This window comes from Pagrus major, chromosome 2 (genome assembly GCF_040436345.1).
Source record: "Pagrus major chromosome 2, Pma_NU_1.0".
Taxonomy (NCBI): domain Eukaryota; kingdom Metazoa; phylum Chordata; class Actinopteri; order Spariformes; family Sparidae; genus Pagrus; species Pagrus major.
This window is the reverse complement of record NC_133216.1, coordinates 26,465,517-26,482,650: the sequence shown is the minus strand read 5'-3', so window position 1 is coordinate 26,482,650 and position 17,134 is coordinate 26,465,517. Positions and strand designations below refer to the sequence as shown.

General features: G+C 40.0%; 1 protein-coding gene across 1 annotated transcript; it reads right to left on the bottom strand.

Annotated features, from left to right (window-relative positions):
* Positions 1–685: 685 nt before the first annotated feature.
* On the bottom strand, positions 686–16,689 carry bace1 (beta-secretase 1). The gene is made up of 9 exons (XM_073493485.1): positions 15,852–16,689; positions 10,300–10,388; positions 9,598–9,814; positions 8,450–8,587; positions 7,798–7,932; positions 7,584–7,685; positions 5,491–5,640; positions 2,565–2,736; positions 686–2,288 (listed from the first exon to the last, which is right to left on the bottom strand). The coding sequence occupies exons 1-9, from the start codon at positions 16,185–16,187 to the stop codon at positions 2,050–2,052; spliced, it is 1,578 nt and encodes a 525-aa protein (XP_073349586.1). The 5' UTR covers positions 16,188–16,689; the 3' UTR covers positions 686–2,049.
* Positions 16,690–17,134: the final 445 nt, after the last annotated feature.

The following is a 17,134-nucleotide window of genomic DNA, read 5'->3' as shown; positions in this document are numbered from 1 at the left end:
TCGAAAAAGCACAAATACTACAACTACTGCCACTCTTCCTACTCCTCCTCCTACTACTACTGGTACCATTACTATTACTACTGTGTCTGTGATTTAACTTTTTCGTCATAAAGGTTGTAAAAACAAATAGTTATTATTATTAACAACACAGGTGTGGAGGACCCAGTAAATATCTATATACTTCCAGTTTATATTGTAATTTAATGGTGCATATTTAACAAATTTTCAACTATTGAAATCACCACAAGTAAAAATCAATAATCCACTCCTGAGTGGACATGGAGATGAGAGCAAAAGATACTGTATTGGCGGGCTGAAAACTGACCAGTAACGGCCTTTCGTCTTTACATTGGTATGCATAGTTCATGTCATAGCATGCTTATTCTATAAAGAAAGGTTTTACTTTTCTGGGTCCTTAGTTCATAAAAGATTTGCTGAAAACAGTCCAACCCAGCTCTAAATATCAACAAGAATTTATTGTGGAATTTCAGCCTTCGGTTTTCTGACTATGAACTGGCATTTTCTAACTTATCTTCCAACATTAAATGAAATTCACAGGGAAAGACGATGAATCCTTGTGGATTCTCAATATGTGAAACATTGAAATCAAAATATAAAGGATGTCAGTCTGTAAGTTAATTTTAGTGGTTAATATTTTGTGAGAAGAAATGAAAATTACATCACGTTACAGTTACAATAAGTACTTTATTGGTTCAACAGTGCTGCCAGCGCCTGACAGATAAATATACAGTTCTGAGTTTATCTATTTACAGCTTGCTGAGAGACAATATAAACTGCCCCTTGTAGACATACATAGTGTTCTTTAGTGTTTAACATACTTTGGGCTGGTTTCCTTGTCCAAGCATACATGGTCCCCATTGAAAGATGTGGTGAGTTAGGCTGTTTCTGTATCTGTGAAAGAAGCCCTATTAAGTCTTGGTTTATTAACATGTAATGTGTTACATGTACAAATCATCAGATGGTGCAGCAGTAGGGTAAGCAATGTGTATTTTGTGTGTGTGTGTGTGTGTGTGTGTGTGTGTGTGTGTGTGTGTGTCTGTGTCTGTGTGTGTGTGCCTGAGCAAATAGAAAATCTGGATTGCACAAATTTTGTGTACAATAGATATATTTAAGCTATCAATAAAAGAAGAAAATGTGACATCTGATATTAGCTGTGGTCAGTAGTCACAGCTTCACACAAAGCAAAACTGATTTTATGCAGTAAATGCTGTTACAATCTGATTTTTCATCAAAGTAGCCTCTTTATGTTGACTTAATTTGCATTGCAGAATTCTTTGCTGGCTTTTGCAAAATAGTGTAATTTCATAGATGCTATTCATACTCAGTAGTGTCATTTTCATTAAATCTTTCGGTATACTCTTCACTTACAGTACAGCTGTGCACACATACAGGCATGCTCACACGTATCGTTTCATTCACTCATAAGCCACAAACAGTAGATCTATAAACAAACGCACATGTAACCACACGCTCATGTGTCCAAATCATACCATTGCAACCCACGTCCCATCTTGTATTCACTCCAGCTCATCACTTTCTTCATGTTTTTTTTTTAATTCATTTTCTGTGTGGGGCTCTGCAATGCTAAGAGACAAATCTTTCAAAATTCAAAATCCAATCCACTTCTGTGTTCTATTCATACACTATCTATAAGAAAGAGATGCCTTTTTTTTGTTTTCCCAATACAGTTCCTTCAGCCAGGCTGATCTGCATAGGAGCCTTAAACAGGCAAAGTTGACACTGCTGACGCCAACTTTCTCTTGTTTGTCCTTCAGGTTAGTGATGGCTCTAGTTATCCTCAAGTGCTTTCCAATTTGAGGGCAGCACTGTTTGCTGTGTATTCACTGGATGTCAGCATTTTCTATACTTTACATATTATATTCCTGAAGAACCCTCTCAAAACTCTCTTTCAACAGCACCAACATTTTGTAACAACGTACATCCCTTTTACCACAATCCATCTCTGTCCTACGTTATAAGGGTAGGTCTCTACGACTCCTTTTGACGACCCCCCCCCACCCCACCGCATCACTTAAGGAGCGATATGTCGTCAGCAAAGTCCCCGTGTGGGTGGAGGCAGCGGGCAAAGCGCCACTGGCACACCATGAGACATAGCGGCAGCATGAAGAGAGCGCAGATTCCCGCCATGATGTAGGCGATGGTCATGAGAGTGGACTCGTCCGTCTGAGGGATGTTGTAGCCACAATCGTCCAGGTCGACACCATGGAACGGGCCTTCCACAGAGGCTGTGCGAAACTCATCATGCACTATAAAAACGGAAAGATTGGATATATGTGAAACACAAAGATTTCGATAACAGATACTGTGTATTACTTTTAATATACATAAGTCTTAAGGGAGATATCTTTAAAATAAATCCTGCATTTTCTATGTTGTATTATATTTTATTGCTTGTCCTGTAGTCAGTCAATCCCAATACTTCTTTCTGCATGTCCATATTTCTTTTCCTTTTCCTCTCTTCCAGTTTACATTATAAACCTTTCTGATTCCCCTCCACATCCCCTCCACCCTCTCCTCCTCACCATGGCAGGTGCTAACAGCAAAGCCGATGCGCTTCTTTTCTCGGTCAAAGACAACGTAGAAGCCTTCCATGATGACAGCCCCCATCACTGTACCGGTGCTAGACTGGGACACAGCAAACTTATAGCAGTCCTCTTGGGCGGAGGCAACATCCTCAACTGGCCGCAGGTATTGCTGCATATACAGAAAGGAAAAATGATAAAGACAGGGAAAAATCAACAAGTGTGTTGGACACAGAACATCACAAACGACGAAATGGGTGAACACACACAGCCTTGACTTAGTGTAATGCCTAATACCAAAACATGTTTTACTGTGAGCGTATATGTAGCAATGTGTATGTTTTTCTAAGTTGATTTAGTTATATTTCCAATTTTTCCTAGGGTGTTACATATCATCATGGGAGAAGATAGGTTGTAGAATTAGTACGTAAGAAACTAAAAGCCAAAGTAGATCAGAATGTTATCTAGCCCTAAAAAGAGATTATGAATTAGCAGAATATCTCTCTACTGTCAGAGATAGAAAGCAGAGGCAGATCCTCACCAAGTACAGGCTCAGTGACCACAAACTGACAATCCAAACAGGAAGACACAAAAAATCATGGCAACCAATAGAAAACAGAACATGTGGTCACTGCTTGACAGGTGAGGTTGAGACAGAGATGCACTTTCTCCTACAATGTAAAGCATTTAACGAAACCAGGAACATTTATTTTAATAAATTCAATTCGGTAATCTCAGTGTTCAAAGAGCTGAATGACATATCAAAATTAAAAATACTCCTGGGAGAGGGAGATAGGGCATACCTTGCTGCCCAATATGTGTCAACATGCCACAACCTGAGGGACAGTGAATGATCGACACACACACACACACACACACACACACACACAGGCACACACACACACACACACACTGTATATACTGTATATATAATTTATATAAATCAATCTTGGTGTTGTGTTGGTGTTGTTATTTGTTATGTTATGTCCGAATGTTTGGACAGATGCTTTGGCAACATTGTTGTTAAACTTTCATGCCAATAAAGCCCCTTTGAATTTAATTGAAATAGTACACTGTCCTATAAAATGAGCCGAGCTGTGTCGTGCAGAATAGATAAAAGTAGTAACAAGACAATAAAATAAAATAAAATAGTTACTACAGAAGATACCAAGGTTAAACCTACTACCAAGAATAAAATTGACATCAAATGGATTGTCAGCATTTTCATGTTTCACAAATGTAATTCAATTCAAACTTTATTTCAGACACACAGAGGGTCCATACTCTATAACAATAAAAATAGAATAAAACAAAAACAATAGGTCGAAAAAAAAAGTGTGCAAACAATAACACAATGTGAACCTTTGCCTGGTAAGTCACTGAAAACATTTGTGCAAGAGAGACCCTGTGAATCATTTGTTTCTCTACAATATCAGGGTGATTATCCTGTTCCCATGTCTGGTGCCTTGCAATAACGTGTTGAAAGACTGTACCTCTGACTCCTGCAGCCTCACATAACTTAAATTGGGGGAAAAGGTGCAGTGGAAAATGGCATTAAAGAGCTCATTTGTGTGTTCAGTGTAGACCCTGACCATTACACTGCCATGATTGATATCATTGGTTGATTTTAGTTTATCACTAATATTTATTGTACTGACATATACCGTTTGATGGCTGATGACTAACAAGAAATTGCAATGGATGAATGCCAAAGACGTGATAGAAGTGTTCTGTCATTACATAGTTTGTCCACCAGAGAGCGCTGACATGCTTATTTTTTATCTGTAAAATGTCTCACTAGGGACACATCTTGGTCACAATCAGGACTATAAATTAGCACCAGTCACTAGCTAAATGCGGCTAGGTGCGGCTGGTAAAATTGAACAATTACAACTCATTTGGCCTGTGGACCAAAAGAAATTTGCACCATTGTCACAATTCTTTATAGTCATAAAGGCGGTGTCCCTTTGTTTATATTTTGTGTTAAATATCATCTGATATACTATCAGATTCCTTAGAACCTTCAACAGTCAGGCAGCAACCACCTCAAATCTTATAGTTCATTGGTACATTTGTAAATATAACATCAAGTTGAGTCAAGTAAGGTCAGTGTACATTTAATGCATGATGATTTATTGTTGCACCTGCCATAGAAATTAAAACATAAGGCAAGGGAAGTGGAAAAAACTTTTCCCAACCATTTCATTCCACTGTCAGCAGGACATGAACCTCCCACAGGTTTACTGCACTGCACCTCGCTTCTAAATCTCAGTGTGAAACCGTATTCATTCCACCATCTTCAAGGCCTTTCTGAGTGGCACTGAATAAAAAGAAATAATGACTTTTTAGGGTTTTATGAAAAGCTCTGCAAAAAATATTCAAAGGTAATTTCACTTTGACATGTGGCCATTATTTTTCCTAATGGTACCTCACCAGGCTTTCATCTATTAAGGACTATTTCAAAGGGTTCAGCTGAAGAAGAAGGTGACATATTGTGTCCAGATTCTCTGTAAGAGCTCACAGGGAAATGAAAACCCTGGATTTATCCCAAGACCTCAGAATTACAAAGAATGTACATGACTCATAGTAATAACAGACTACGGTAAATATCTAAACTTCTCATAGGCTGAGAGGGTGAATTAAACACCTGTCTCCTCATGACATTTTTAGCACTGGACAAAAAACATCCAGGAATCCAGGGAGAGTAAAATCTAACAGCTTCTGATCCTTTGGACAGAATTTTAAGCCGAAGTGATATCACTTCATATGGTCCTACAGGTCAAACATGATCAAAAAGTGACCTGAAAACATGAGTGAACACCTGCTTTACACAAGCACATTCAGTTCCTGTACAAGAGACTGTGTGTGTATGTGTGTGTGTGTGTGTGTATGTGTGTGTGTGTGTGTGTGTATGTGTGCAGATTACCTGCGGCAGGATGGAGATTCTGAAGGACTGGTTGTGGTTTTCATTCATCAGGTAGAGAGAGATGACAGGGAAGATGTGCCAGGGTGTAGTGCCAGCCTGCCAACATACCAGCTGCTCCCCGAGCCAGAACCCAGAGGGGAACTGTTCTGTCTGAAAAACAGACAGAGAACATTCATTCTTTCCTTTCCTATACATGTTCATTACAAGTCAGGGTCATGAGGAGAGACTGTAGGCTGTACCGTAAAGAGTTGGGAATAATGATTTCACTATAATAAGCTTTACAAGATGAAGGTGTTTTGTGAGGGTGCCATCACCCAGAGCAACTGTAGCAACGTTAGAGGAGTGGAGCATTGAACTCCACCACCAGTAGATGAGACGGCTAACACAAACTGGAGTACTTGACTCTGATCAGGCAAACTAAATCTCTTCATTCTGTTTAATTCCAAAGACCTGCCAGTTATAAAACTGCTTTCCCCTGGTATTAGTGTTAGAGCAGAGAGGCTGATCTTCACTGCAGGGTACATTAATAATGTTAGTAACAGCAGAGCTTTTCCATCCTTACCAACATTTTTCTACGAAAGACATTTAGCTAGGTTTCATTTTGTTATTCACATACATACAGGAGACTTTCATTTCCTGTGCTGAAGACGTGAATGAATGATAGCATCGGTTATTGTGCCTTCCTGTACTTTTGTATATGTTTCTTTTTTCAATTATGAAAATGAATAAAGAAAGTGGAGGAAAGGTGCACTGTTTTAACACATTTAAATTTCATGCTTTACAGGTCAGACATAGAGAATGTAAAAGTCCGGCCACTTGGCAGTTGAATGGTCCTCTTAACCTTTGTCTTTGTGACGTTAATGCACTACCCTTCTTAAATATTTAATAGTTTCTGATAGGTAATGTTGTATTTGCATCTTAACAACAAAGAGCAAAAAAATATCATACTCAAAACGACATTGACACTACTGTTTTTAATCCCTGCGAAGTGTCTGCAGGAATGAGTACATACAGCCCCAATAACCTTCACCAGTAGGGCAGCCTGTATGTAGCCCTAGAGGCAAAAGCCAGGTCATAACAGTTCATTAAGCACTAGCCACATCACTCACTACGACTTGTTCACTGACATCAACTCAGATTGTATCTCATCTGTACACGGTGGTGTCTGGACAGTTAAAGGACATTGTTCAAAGACAAAAATAGGATTTTGAAAAGGACGAAAATGTCCTCCCCATCCCCTTTGAGAAAAAACTATGAGATCCCCCAAAATCCAATCCTATTATCCAAGCATACACCAGAGACCTGTAGAGGATTACTGTATGTAAAGCTGCTCTCTGTAATTTTGACTATGGCCACAACTAATCTGCACAGTTAATCGTCCCAGAGCCAAAAGTGACGTATTCAAATTGCTTCTCTTGTCCGACCAACAGTATAAAACCCGAAGGCTCTTGGAACCAAATTTAGAATTTTTTGCTTGAAAATGGCTGAAACAATTAATCAGTTGACAAAGTAGTTGGCAGCTTATCTTCTTTCAATTTGACTAACTGATTATTGGACAAATCGTTGCAGCTCTTTCCTCTAAAAAAATGCCTTGTCTGTTAAAATAAAGGTAAAATTAATTAAATAATTTTAAAAAATCTGAAAAAATTTTCAGCACCAAATATTTGTCATTGTAATAGTATGTCATCCATAAATCCATAAAGCTAGGTATTTCGGAAATTAAGTCAAACTTAAAATCCTTTTCTCCAAATGATCCTGAGATGTCTTGGAAAACAGTGAAATACTGAAATGACTTAAGTTTCTTAAGGGGAATTCCCTTTCAAATGTGGTATTTTATCAGATCTAATATTACCATATCTTTGCATTAATACAAAAGTTAGAGCATTCCTTCCTAAAAATATCCATCTAATAAAATGAGTGTCAAGCTTTTTCCACGTTGGGCAAGATACTATCATCTACTTTCATTGGCTGTCTCAACAAATCAGTAATGTCTGGGGAAGCAAAAACAATAGTGGAAGAAAAAGAGAAACAGAAAATTGTTGCACAGATTCTATTAAGGATATAAAGGTATCTATAACATAAAAAGGACTAACCGATGAGGCTGCTTCAATAGCCTTGACTGCAGCCTGGAAGACTTTTCTAGGCAGTCGAAGGTTGGTGGTGCCACTGTCCACAATGCTCTTGTCATAGTTGTACTGTCAAAGACAGAAAAACACCCATTAGATATCTCTTACATAGCTTTAAGCATCAGTGATTGACAATTAACTCTTTCTTTCTTTGGTTTTTGCAGCCGTCAGTCCATCTTACCTCTTTACAGTCCATGTTGAGGTCCTGTCCATTCACCTCAATTCGTACGATAATAACCTCATAGTACCACTCCCTGCGGATGGGAGTGTACCAGAGGTCTCCCACATAGAGTGATGGGTCCACTCCTCCAATGATCTAAGAGCATATGGAAAAAAAGGAAAAATGATATTGATGATTTGTACCTGTGGGCAGGGTGTCTACAGGTGTCAGACACTTAGAGTCAATGCTTTTTAATCCCTTTTCAAGATTTAAGAGAGACTTTTGGACAAATCATCTTTTTCTTATTCAAGCATTACAAGTAAGTATATGTGTATGTATGCAGTATATATGTGGTCCCGTGCAGAGGTAGGTTTTATGTTGGAATATGGTTATTAGAGTAAGTTAGGTCAACCTACATTTTTCCAACAGGTAAGTGCAAGTACAAAGTGAAAAGTAAGTATTAGGTTCAGTAGAAGCTGAATTTGGACGAAAGGAACTTAAAATGGATAAATTAAACGTTTAAATTATAATGTCTGTGGCAATTAAGCTGCACACATTCAGGTTTTAAAACGTTTTAATGATTTTTAATAACCATAAAATTGAATTGAAGCAATTTTCAGACTTTTTAAGGACCTGCAGACACTCTATGTGTGTGTGCCTTTGTGTGTCTCACCATGCTGCCGCCAACAGTAGCGCTGCCCAAGGAGTAGTTTTGAGTGAAGCCGGCTCCACACAACTGGAGAGAGAAGAGGTTGGGGACAGGAGTCTGGCGAACCAGAGAGTCAAAGAAAGGCTCCAATGTCTCGTCAGGCTGGAAAGAGATAAATCAGTAGGATAACTTTACCAAGCTGCTGTTTTTAACCTTTCAGCTTTTCATTTCCAAAGATTAAATACACCTCTTCCTCCTCCTGACCTATCAGCATTCCTGTTGTAATGCCTCTCATTGATTTATATCACCTTCCCAGTGAATACAGTGCTAGTATTACTTTTCCCAGAAGTAAATTCTGTAGTTTTAACACTAAAAATAACTTTAAATAAAGAATTCAAATTATCCAAAAACTATATCCCACATCCATCTACAGATGCTTTGTCACCATTAGACAGATTAGAAATCCAAAGGGGTGATAGAGGAAGTACAGTATTCACACTAGACTTTTAACAAGCTCAATGGTCACAGGAATACACTGAAAAAAAATCTTTTTTTCAGCTTTCCTGATCATTCACACAAGAAGTAATAAACAGGATTTTTGAATGACTAGTAAAGTAGAACTGCCAATGCTGCGCTGCCAGAGAAAAGTGATCTGTACACCAAAAGTCTGGAACTTCAATGCGCTTCATAACATCATAGACCTGGGCAATAAAAAAGTCTATCGCGATAGTTAAGTTTTATATTGGTCAATATCCATAATTATTGATCATTTCTAATTTATTGTGCTATTTTCATTATTTTTAAAAAACAGACAAAAAAAGGTTGAATTTAACCTCTTTATTTAGAGTTTAACCACTTTATCAAGGCACAGGAGTGCGAGCTGCCCTGTCCTTTATTCACAATTTCCTCTCTGGCAGCACTAATTTTCTCACTCTGGTGGTAATGTGTTGTACTTGTGTTTCTCTCAATAATGCAGTAGGAAAGATGTCAAGTGATGTAAAACTACACATCAGTTTGTAAATGACACTTTACACAAGAGCAGTTTTTCTGGGACCTGATATTTAGTAATTTGCCAACTGGGGTGCCAATGTGATTTATTTATTTATTTATTTATCAATTCATTAGAAGGTTCTTTTCAGATTTTAAGTGACCAAGCTACACGCTGCTCTTACCCGAGCTATATCGGCATAGGCCAGCCCCAGGATTCCCTCCCAGTTGGATCCATTGATGAAGAAGCGATCTGACTGGGTGATTGCAGCAATGTTGGCCCGCAACGTAGCGTTTGGACCGTGTGGGACAGAGACCAGGTCGGTGCCCAGCTCCCCCTCCCAGCGACCCTGAGTGTAGGGAACATAAACACTCCTGCCCTGGTCACGGTATGAGCTGGAGCTGTGGATGGATGGTGGAAGGGAGAAAATAGTGGAGGAGCAAGAAGAATGGATTGGTTACTGCAGAGTACCACTGGAGTTCCACTGTTGTTGTATTGCAGTAAATAAATGAAAAGCGTCAACTATCATGGGTACCCAGTCAGGAATCGAATGATGAGTACAAACAAATATACAGAAAAATATAATTCATAGCATTTATTTTTCAACCTTCTTGTATGTAAAAAGCATCATCACCTAATGGCAACTAATTTAATAGTTGACAGCTAAACGTTTAATCATTGCAGCGCTGTCAAAATTGAGAAAAAATAAGAAGTACTCTATGTTTAATCATGATAGTACACTGAAACTGAGTCTGCAGTTATTTGCACGTTGCAGTTGAGAAATTTGAAATGTTCCTTAAACTTAATCCAGGGAAGAAAAAAAGAAACATGGCCTTTTTCAGACCCAAAGGTGGCTGTATATTTTACCCCTCGTGTCTCTACTCACAGTGAGCGATGGTAGTATCTGCGCAGGAAGGGATGAGCAGCTGCACCGACAGCAAAGTTACTGCTTCCTGTATCCACCAGGATGTTCAACTAATGAGATGGACGGAAAGGGAGAGAGAGAGAAAGGGAGAGATTTATTAAATGTGTTTTTATAAAAATCAATAGGTTTGTTAAAGTGATGCTTGGGTTACATTGTGAAATTGATTCCGTTCAATCTCAGTTTAATCTATCTTTGTCACCTTAGAGATAGACATGGCCATTTGTAAACCAGTCCTCTGTGTGGGGATATATACTTTCTTATATACTGAGTCTAACTATTAGCTAATGTTATCTATCACAGTAAGAAGCTAGCTTCACATCTTACAGATTTCCTTTTGTCATCTCTCTGTCATTCTCGGTATCCAGTTTTCCTTCCATGTAGTGTCCTGTGCTGTTTCCTGTTGCCCTAAACGTCCTTCTCCATCCCCTCTCTGTCTCCACTCTGAGCCTCTACTCCTCTCAGGTTGCTCACTTTACTCCCTCTCTCTGCCATCTCCTCCTCTTCTGTCTGCATCTCTATGTGAGTATCATATTTTGCGCAATCAGTCAAAACACTCAATGTGTGAATGGAGCACAATGGTAGATGAAGACAGGAATATATAACACCTGCTGTATATGCATCATATTTTACATTAAAAAGTATACTTACACATATATAAACTGCTGCATGCTGTATATAACTTGTACTATTCATCATTTTTATTTCTTTCTGTCTTTGTCATACTTCTGCTTTAATACACACTTCAGTATGTATGCCTGTGTGAGTCATACTTTTTAATGCCAGCATATTGTTTCTAATTAATACATTTTCATTCATATAGTTCTACCTAACATGTACTAATGTTGTGGTTGTATGTTTAATGTATGTTTCTTTTGTTGCAGTGACGTAAAGACACTTACTGTAATATTTCACTGATTGACAAATAAGGTAAAAGAACAGCTTGTTGGCAGAGAACATACAGTAGACAGTGTGGTAGAGAAACACACAAACAACAAACTGAAGAACAGATAGAAAGCCATGGAGCCACAGCAAGCTGTTCAATAATGGATTGGCTCTTTAAATATCCAGGGAAGAGCTACCGTCTCAAGGGCTGGGCCTGAGCACCCAGAATACTCACTCTGTCCACCTCACAGACATCTATATATATATATATATACACACACACACACATACATATATATATATATATATATATATATATATATATATATATATATATATATATATATATATATATATATATATATATATATATATCTATACTGTCTCTACAAACAGCATGCCCGTCAGTAACAACGCTGTATACACTCTGTCTTCCTCTCTTGGCCAGAGATTTGCTGACTCCTCAGAATCACTGTTTCTTTCATACACAAACACTCTCACACACTAAAGGCTACATCCTGACACACTTGTGTCTTTCCCTGCTCTCTCTCTCTCTCCATCTTCCTGTCCGCCCTGGCAGTGGGCCTGTCTGCTCCAGCCATTATACATGCCCTTCCCCCTCCACTATGGAGGAGAAATCATCTAGTTGTTACCAGAACAGAAGGCAACATATCAGAGAGATGTTGTAAATCAATGACTTGAGGTCATTTCCACCAACTTTGCATCTACCAAGCATCTCAATCCAAATTAAAAGCCTTTTATGACTTCTTTTATTACGATCATTTGAGTCCATTTATTTTATATACCGAGTGACAAATTAATTTATATAAAGCTGTATTTATCTAGATGCAGGGTCAAAGCCTCAAATACATTTAGACATAGATTCAAGAGATCTAAATAGTTATTAAAGGCCTGCAAACATCAGTGTGTTGTGGATATGGTTATCCTGACTTTGTTGTCAAAAATATCGATATATAGAGACATAATGATTCTGAATTTTTGAAACTGAAGTACTGACACAACTGTACCTGCTGTGCTTTCTCACACTCTCTTCTCTCGGACAGTGTGTCGACACAAACACTATTTTTACAGGCCAAATCCAAATAGAAAAAGACGTTCTAAAAAGGTGTGATATTTAATGTTTACTACAGCCTTTGTGCTGTTCTCTAACACTAGCCAAGAACGTTGTATCTTGTCGTCACGTTATAGCCTTGTTATATTCTCCAGGATGGCAGAGAACTAAATTGATTTAGAAACTGCCAGATTCTTGAAAATGAAATTAACTTTTTCATCGTGTTCATGTCACAAGTCATAGAGCTGAGGCCCAATATATAAACCATGCATACACATGGAAAGTGTTCTTATGCCACTTTCCACGCAGGTTTCCGAATGTATAAAAATGTACAGGTGGTGAGAATGTGCGTACTGGTACACATCTTTAACACCATGCGTACCATGCACGCAGTCTTTTCAGTCTGGTTAGTGTGATGTTGCGAGTTGGCAAAAAGGATAATAAAAGTGTAAATTTGGGTGCCACTTTATTTGGAACAGGTTTTTTTTCACTAAATTGTGTTAGGATTACATCTATAGTTTAAAAGAAACCTTCACTATGATTACACAGTGATCCGCAAGTTGTTAACCTTTTCTTTTAATGGCTTCTGTAAATATGTTTGTAAGTATGCAATATTATTTCAAAATAATACTATTATCAGGTCCTTTAAACGACACTACTGTATATAAGGGCTGTTGCCGTGCCTAATGGCTATGCCAATAGTTGCTTTGGCATTGCGAGAGGACATTACCAATGCATAGTTTAGGCAAGAGTGATTTTTCAGGGTTTGGCCATACTGATTTCCTGACCCATGATGATGATCGCTCATCAAGCGGAGAGAGCGCGGGGATCCCCTCTCCTCCTCCAGTAGCTTGCTCACTATCTCTGTGTGCAGAGCCTCTCAACCTCGCACTTAAAATCAGACCACTTATTTTGAACTCCTCTAGTCCATGGCTCTGAAATCACTGTTCATTTCACTCAGAAGTTAGGCCTCCAAATAATACTTTGGCCCCTGGTGGTATTCAAGCAGGGATTTTTGGCTATGATCAAAGGTCAACAGACACCCTCTGGTCCATAAGGACTTTATGACATACACAAAAAAGGTACAGCTCTGAAGAATGTGGACTGAGCATCACACAGGTATGAACAGGTCTGTCTTAATATCACAATTTGAAACATTAAGGCAGACATATGATGTTGAAAGGGCAGTGGTCAGTGAGGGGGTGCTGGCGAAAGTCATGCATTACGAGGATTTAAGTAGAAAGTGATATAAACATTTTTGGGGAGAGCAACTTCCATGGGAGTGAAAGGGCCCCTAGTTTTAGTTGGGTTTCAGTACTAAGTTTTGGAAGGCTTTCAAGTATTATAAGAGGGCAATGAATACTCTTTGATCAGTTTCTTAAATCATAACATTGCCATTTTAAGACTTTGACACAACACCGGACCTCTCCATTAAGTGAATGCCTGTCCGTTCACTCTGGTTTTAACTCGGTTTCTATCACTCTCCCTCTTCATCATCCTTGCCTCCTCTATCTGTGGGGTTCTGTTTCTTTTGTAGCAGTGTTGAGTTTCCACAATTATTCCAGTTGTTCCAACCGTACCTGGGAATAGCGACCAAGAAAAAAGATTTCCACTTCCTGTTTTAGTGGCCCAGTAGCAGACGCGCTTCTTTTGTGTCATAATTTGAACTTCATTTTTCCGGGAAAAATCCAGCCCAGCAGCAGAGCAAATAGCAAAGTGAAAGCGAGGCTTACACTGGTTTACACAAGTTGTCTATTGCCAGTTTAAAGGGGCTATATGTAACAATGTGTAGCAGTTTACATGTATTAATCACTTTTTTATTGGTTGTTTATAAGTTGTTTAATGCTGCTGGACTGTGGATTTCTTTGTGAAGGACTCGGGTCGGTTTTTCTGCGACGGTCCAAAGGATGTGACTTTATGCACGTTCTCGAGTGCCTCTCTCTGCTCTGTTAACCGAGAGAAACAGTAGGTTACTAGCAACCGGCCTCCGGCACAACACAGTAGTTTCACAGAGCCTGTTTAAGGTCACCTAGCCCTGGTAATCTGTCTTAAAAAGCATTGCTTTAATATCAGTAGGCTACCAAAACTCTGGCGTTATATCTGCACTAAAATGGAAAGTATAAAATAAACCCTGTGTCTGGATCGTTGGCACTTCAGGAGAATGATGGCTGACAAGACATGAAACCCTGACCACTGGTTGAAGGACACTCAGTCTACCAACAGTGTGTTGTCTGTCTGTGCTGATTGGCCTCAACTGGCTGGTAGTCAATGTGGTGCCCAGCATAATGCCCCAGCCAGGCAGATCTGTCTGATATAGGAAACATCAGTGTCTCTCAGTGGCAGAGTAACACCTCCACTTAGGGCCCTCCATCTCTCCATCATTTGTCATCTCCTTCTTTGTTTACCCTTTCTCACTCCTAAGTCCTCCCTCTATCATACACAATTGGTTTCAGTCTTTCACCCCTTTCTCTCCAACTCTCTCTCTCTTTGTTTCCATCTTCTTCTTCTTCTCTCCCTCTCATTCACCCCCCGTTGCTTCTTTATTTCACTCCCACTGTCACCTTCTCCCTCTCTTTCTTCTCCTCTTCTACCACCTCATCACTTTCTCTTCCTCCTTCTACCCGTCGCCCTCCGTGTGCCAGCCTGTACACCGCAGCTGCACCCAGCTGGCACTCCTCACTCTGCAGAATTAATGGTTCCATTATCTGTCTGTATCATTCAGTCCTTTCTCTCACTCTCTCTCTCTCTCTCACACACACACACACACAAACACACACACACAGGCCATCTGTCATTGCAGTGGCATCAACATTACTGGACAATCCGACTGCATATTTGAAGTAGTACTTCTCTGTCCTTACATCGGTTAAAGCAAATGTGTTACCAAGGTGTGTCATAAGTTTATAGTGATGACATCTCCCTATGAGTTACATAGTATTATGTACTTCGTAAAGTGTGTGTGCGTGCGTGTGTGTGTGGTACTTAAAGACTAGTTGAATTTTGTTGTTTTTATAATGTTATCACTGTTGTTGGTCAAAACAGAGTAGGAGATACATACACAGACACACTGATACAACATATCATAAAAACTGTATGTCTTTAATATTAATGCTTCCCTTTCATAACAATAACACAATTGAATTTATTGATTAGTTTAAGGTGGTACAACAGAGAGTGTATTAAGTGTACCTAATATTAAATGCAACATTCCAGATCTGATTCAACTGAGAGAGATTGAGAGCAAAGATAAAAAACTGTATTTTACAGGGAGGTTGATAAAGAATAATTCTCACCAGTCACACTAAATGTCATTTTAAAGGAAAGATGTAGGTATTACAGTCTTTTGTTTGTTTGATATTGTTTGATGGTCCATGTAACATCCTGTAAGTTTTGTAACAGCAGAGACATTGTAAATTGCAAAACTACTTTTTTGAGTGTACCTGGTTTTAATTCATTTAATCTGTTGTACAGGCCAACCAGCGCTTTACTACAGTATATTCATATGGGCTGTCCATTAAGGAGTGCTTTGACAACATATTAATTCATCACGCCATGTTACCTTCTGCGGAGGAGAGCCCACGGCCATTTCCACGTAGTATCCCTGACCAGACTTCCCACGCAGGTTGTCAATCATGTCCACGAAGCTGACACCGCTCGCTGTCGCTCCTCTCCGCCTGCGCGCACCGTACTTCCCCGCGTTGCCGCGCTCGCGGTTCACAGCGGCAGGTGGCCGCTGCGGGGACGGCTCGGCGCGGGCGCCTTGCCGCAGTGGCACGCGGATGGCTAGAGGCAGGCCCGAGGCGTCCGGCGCGGATTGACCGCTGCTGACCAGACACAACGTCGTCCATATAAACAGACCCGTCAACCAGCGAGGCTGTGCCGTCGACGCCTCCATGCTGAAACGCGGTGAAGTTGTATTTTTGGTATGTTTCGTCTCCGTTCAGTTTGACATCCAGTCCGCAGCGACACGGGAGGAGAGATCAGGTGGCGATGATGCTAAAATGACGGCTAAAACCATGATGGCAGCTGAGCCACAAATATTAATAGAGAAAGGGTCACTGTGTTTTTCTTGACATTAAATGGAGAACTCAATTTTACAATGTAACATGTAGGCTGGTAATTAAATGAGGCAGCCCTCGGTGTCACAGATAATTTGAGGCGACGGGTAGTAAATCACAGGCTCCCCCACCGGGCTCAGTGCATCAACAAACCGCAGGCCTGCGTCGTTTTCTCCGCACATCCTCTCGTCAAACGACCGGAACCATCGTCGGTAGGCAGGCTGGCCGGCGGGCTACCGTAATCCGCATCCTTCAGCTGTCCCGACCCGCTCATTCTGTTCTCCGCCTCCCAGTCTTTCACCTCCGCCTCCTCCTCCTCCATCCACCCCGCTGCATCCTTCAGAGCTGCGAGAGCGCGAGCATCACCGCAGTCAGGTTACAATAGAAAAGCACACCGCTTCCTGTCAATAGTTTCAAAATAAGACGGCGATAAGACTCCCCAACCGTCAAAGTAGTTTCCCTTCATGGTCTAATTGTCCCTTACTGCCACCCATACCTCACCAGATATATTGTGCAACAGAATCCGACATGTTACATCAGAAAAACACCACACATGCTTTTAATACTACACATGCACGCCTTACTGTATATTATTCGTTTTCCATAACGTCTTTTAGTTTGAAAGCGCTGGCATGTCATGGCGACCGATTCTTCAGGAAATGACGATCCGCATTCTGGGTAATAGAGTTTTCACTGTGATTGCTTTGCGAATCACAGGGGTTTCTACTCCCGTATCACATTTGCATTTTGAGGCATTGGTTCCTTTTCTCATTCAGGACAGCTG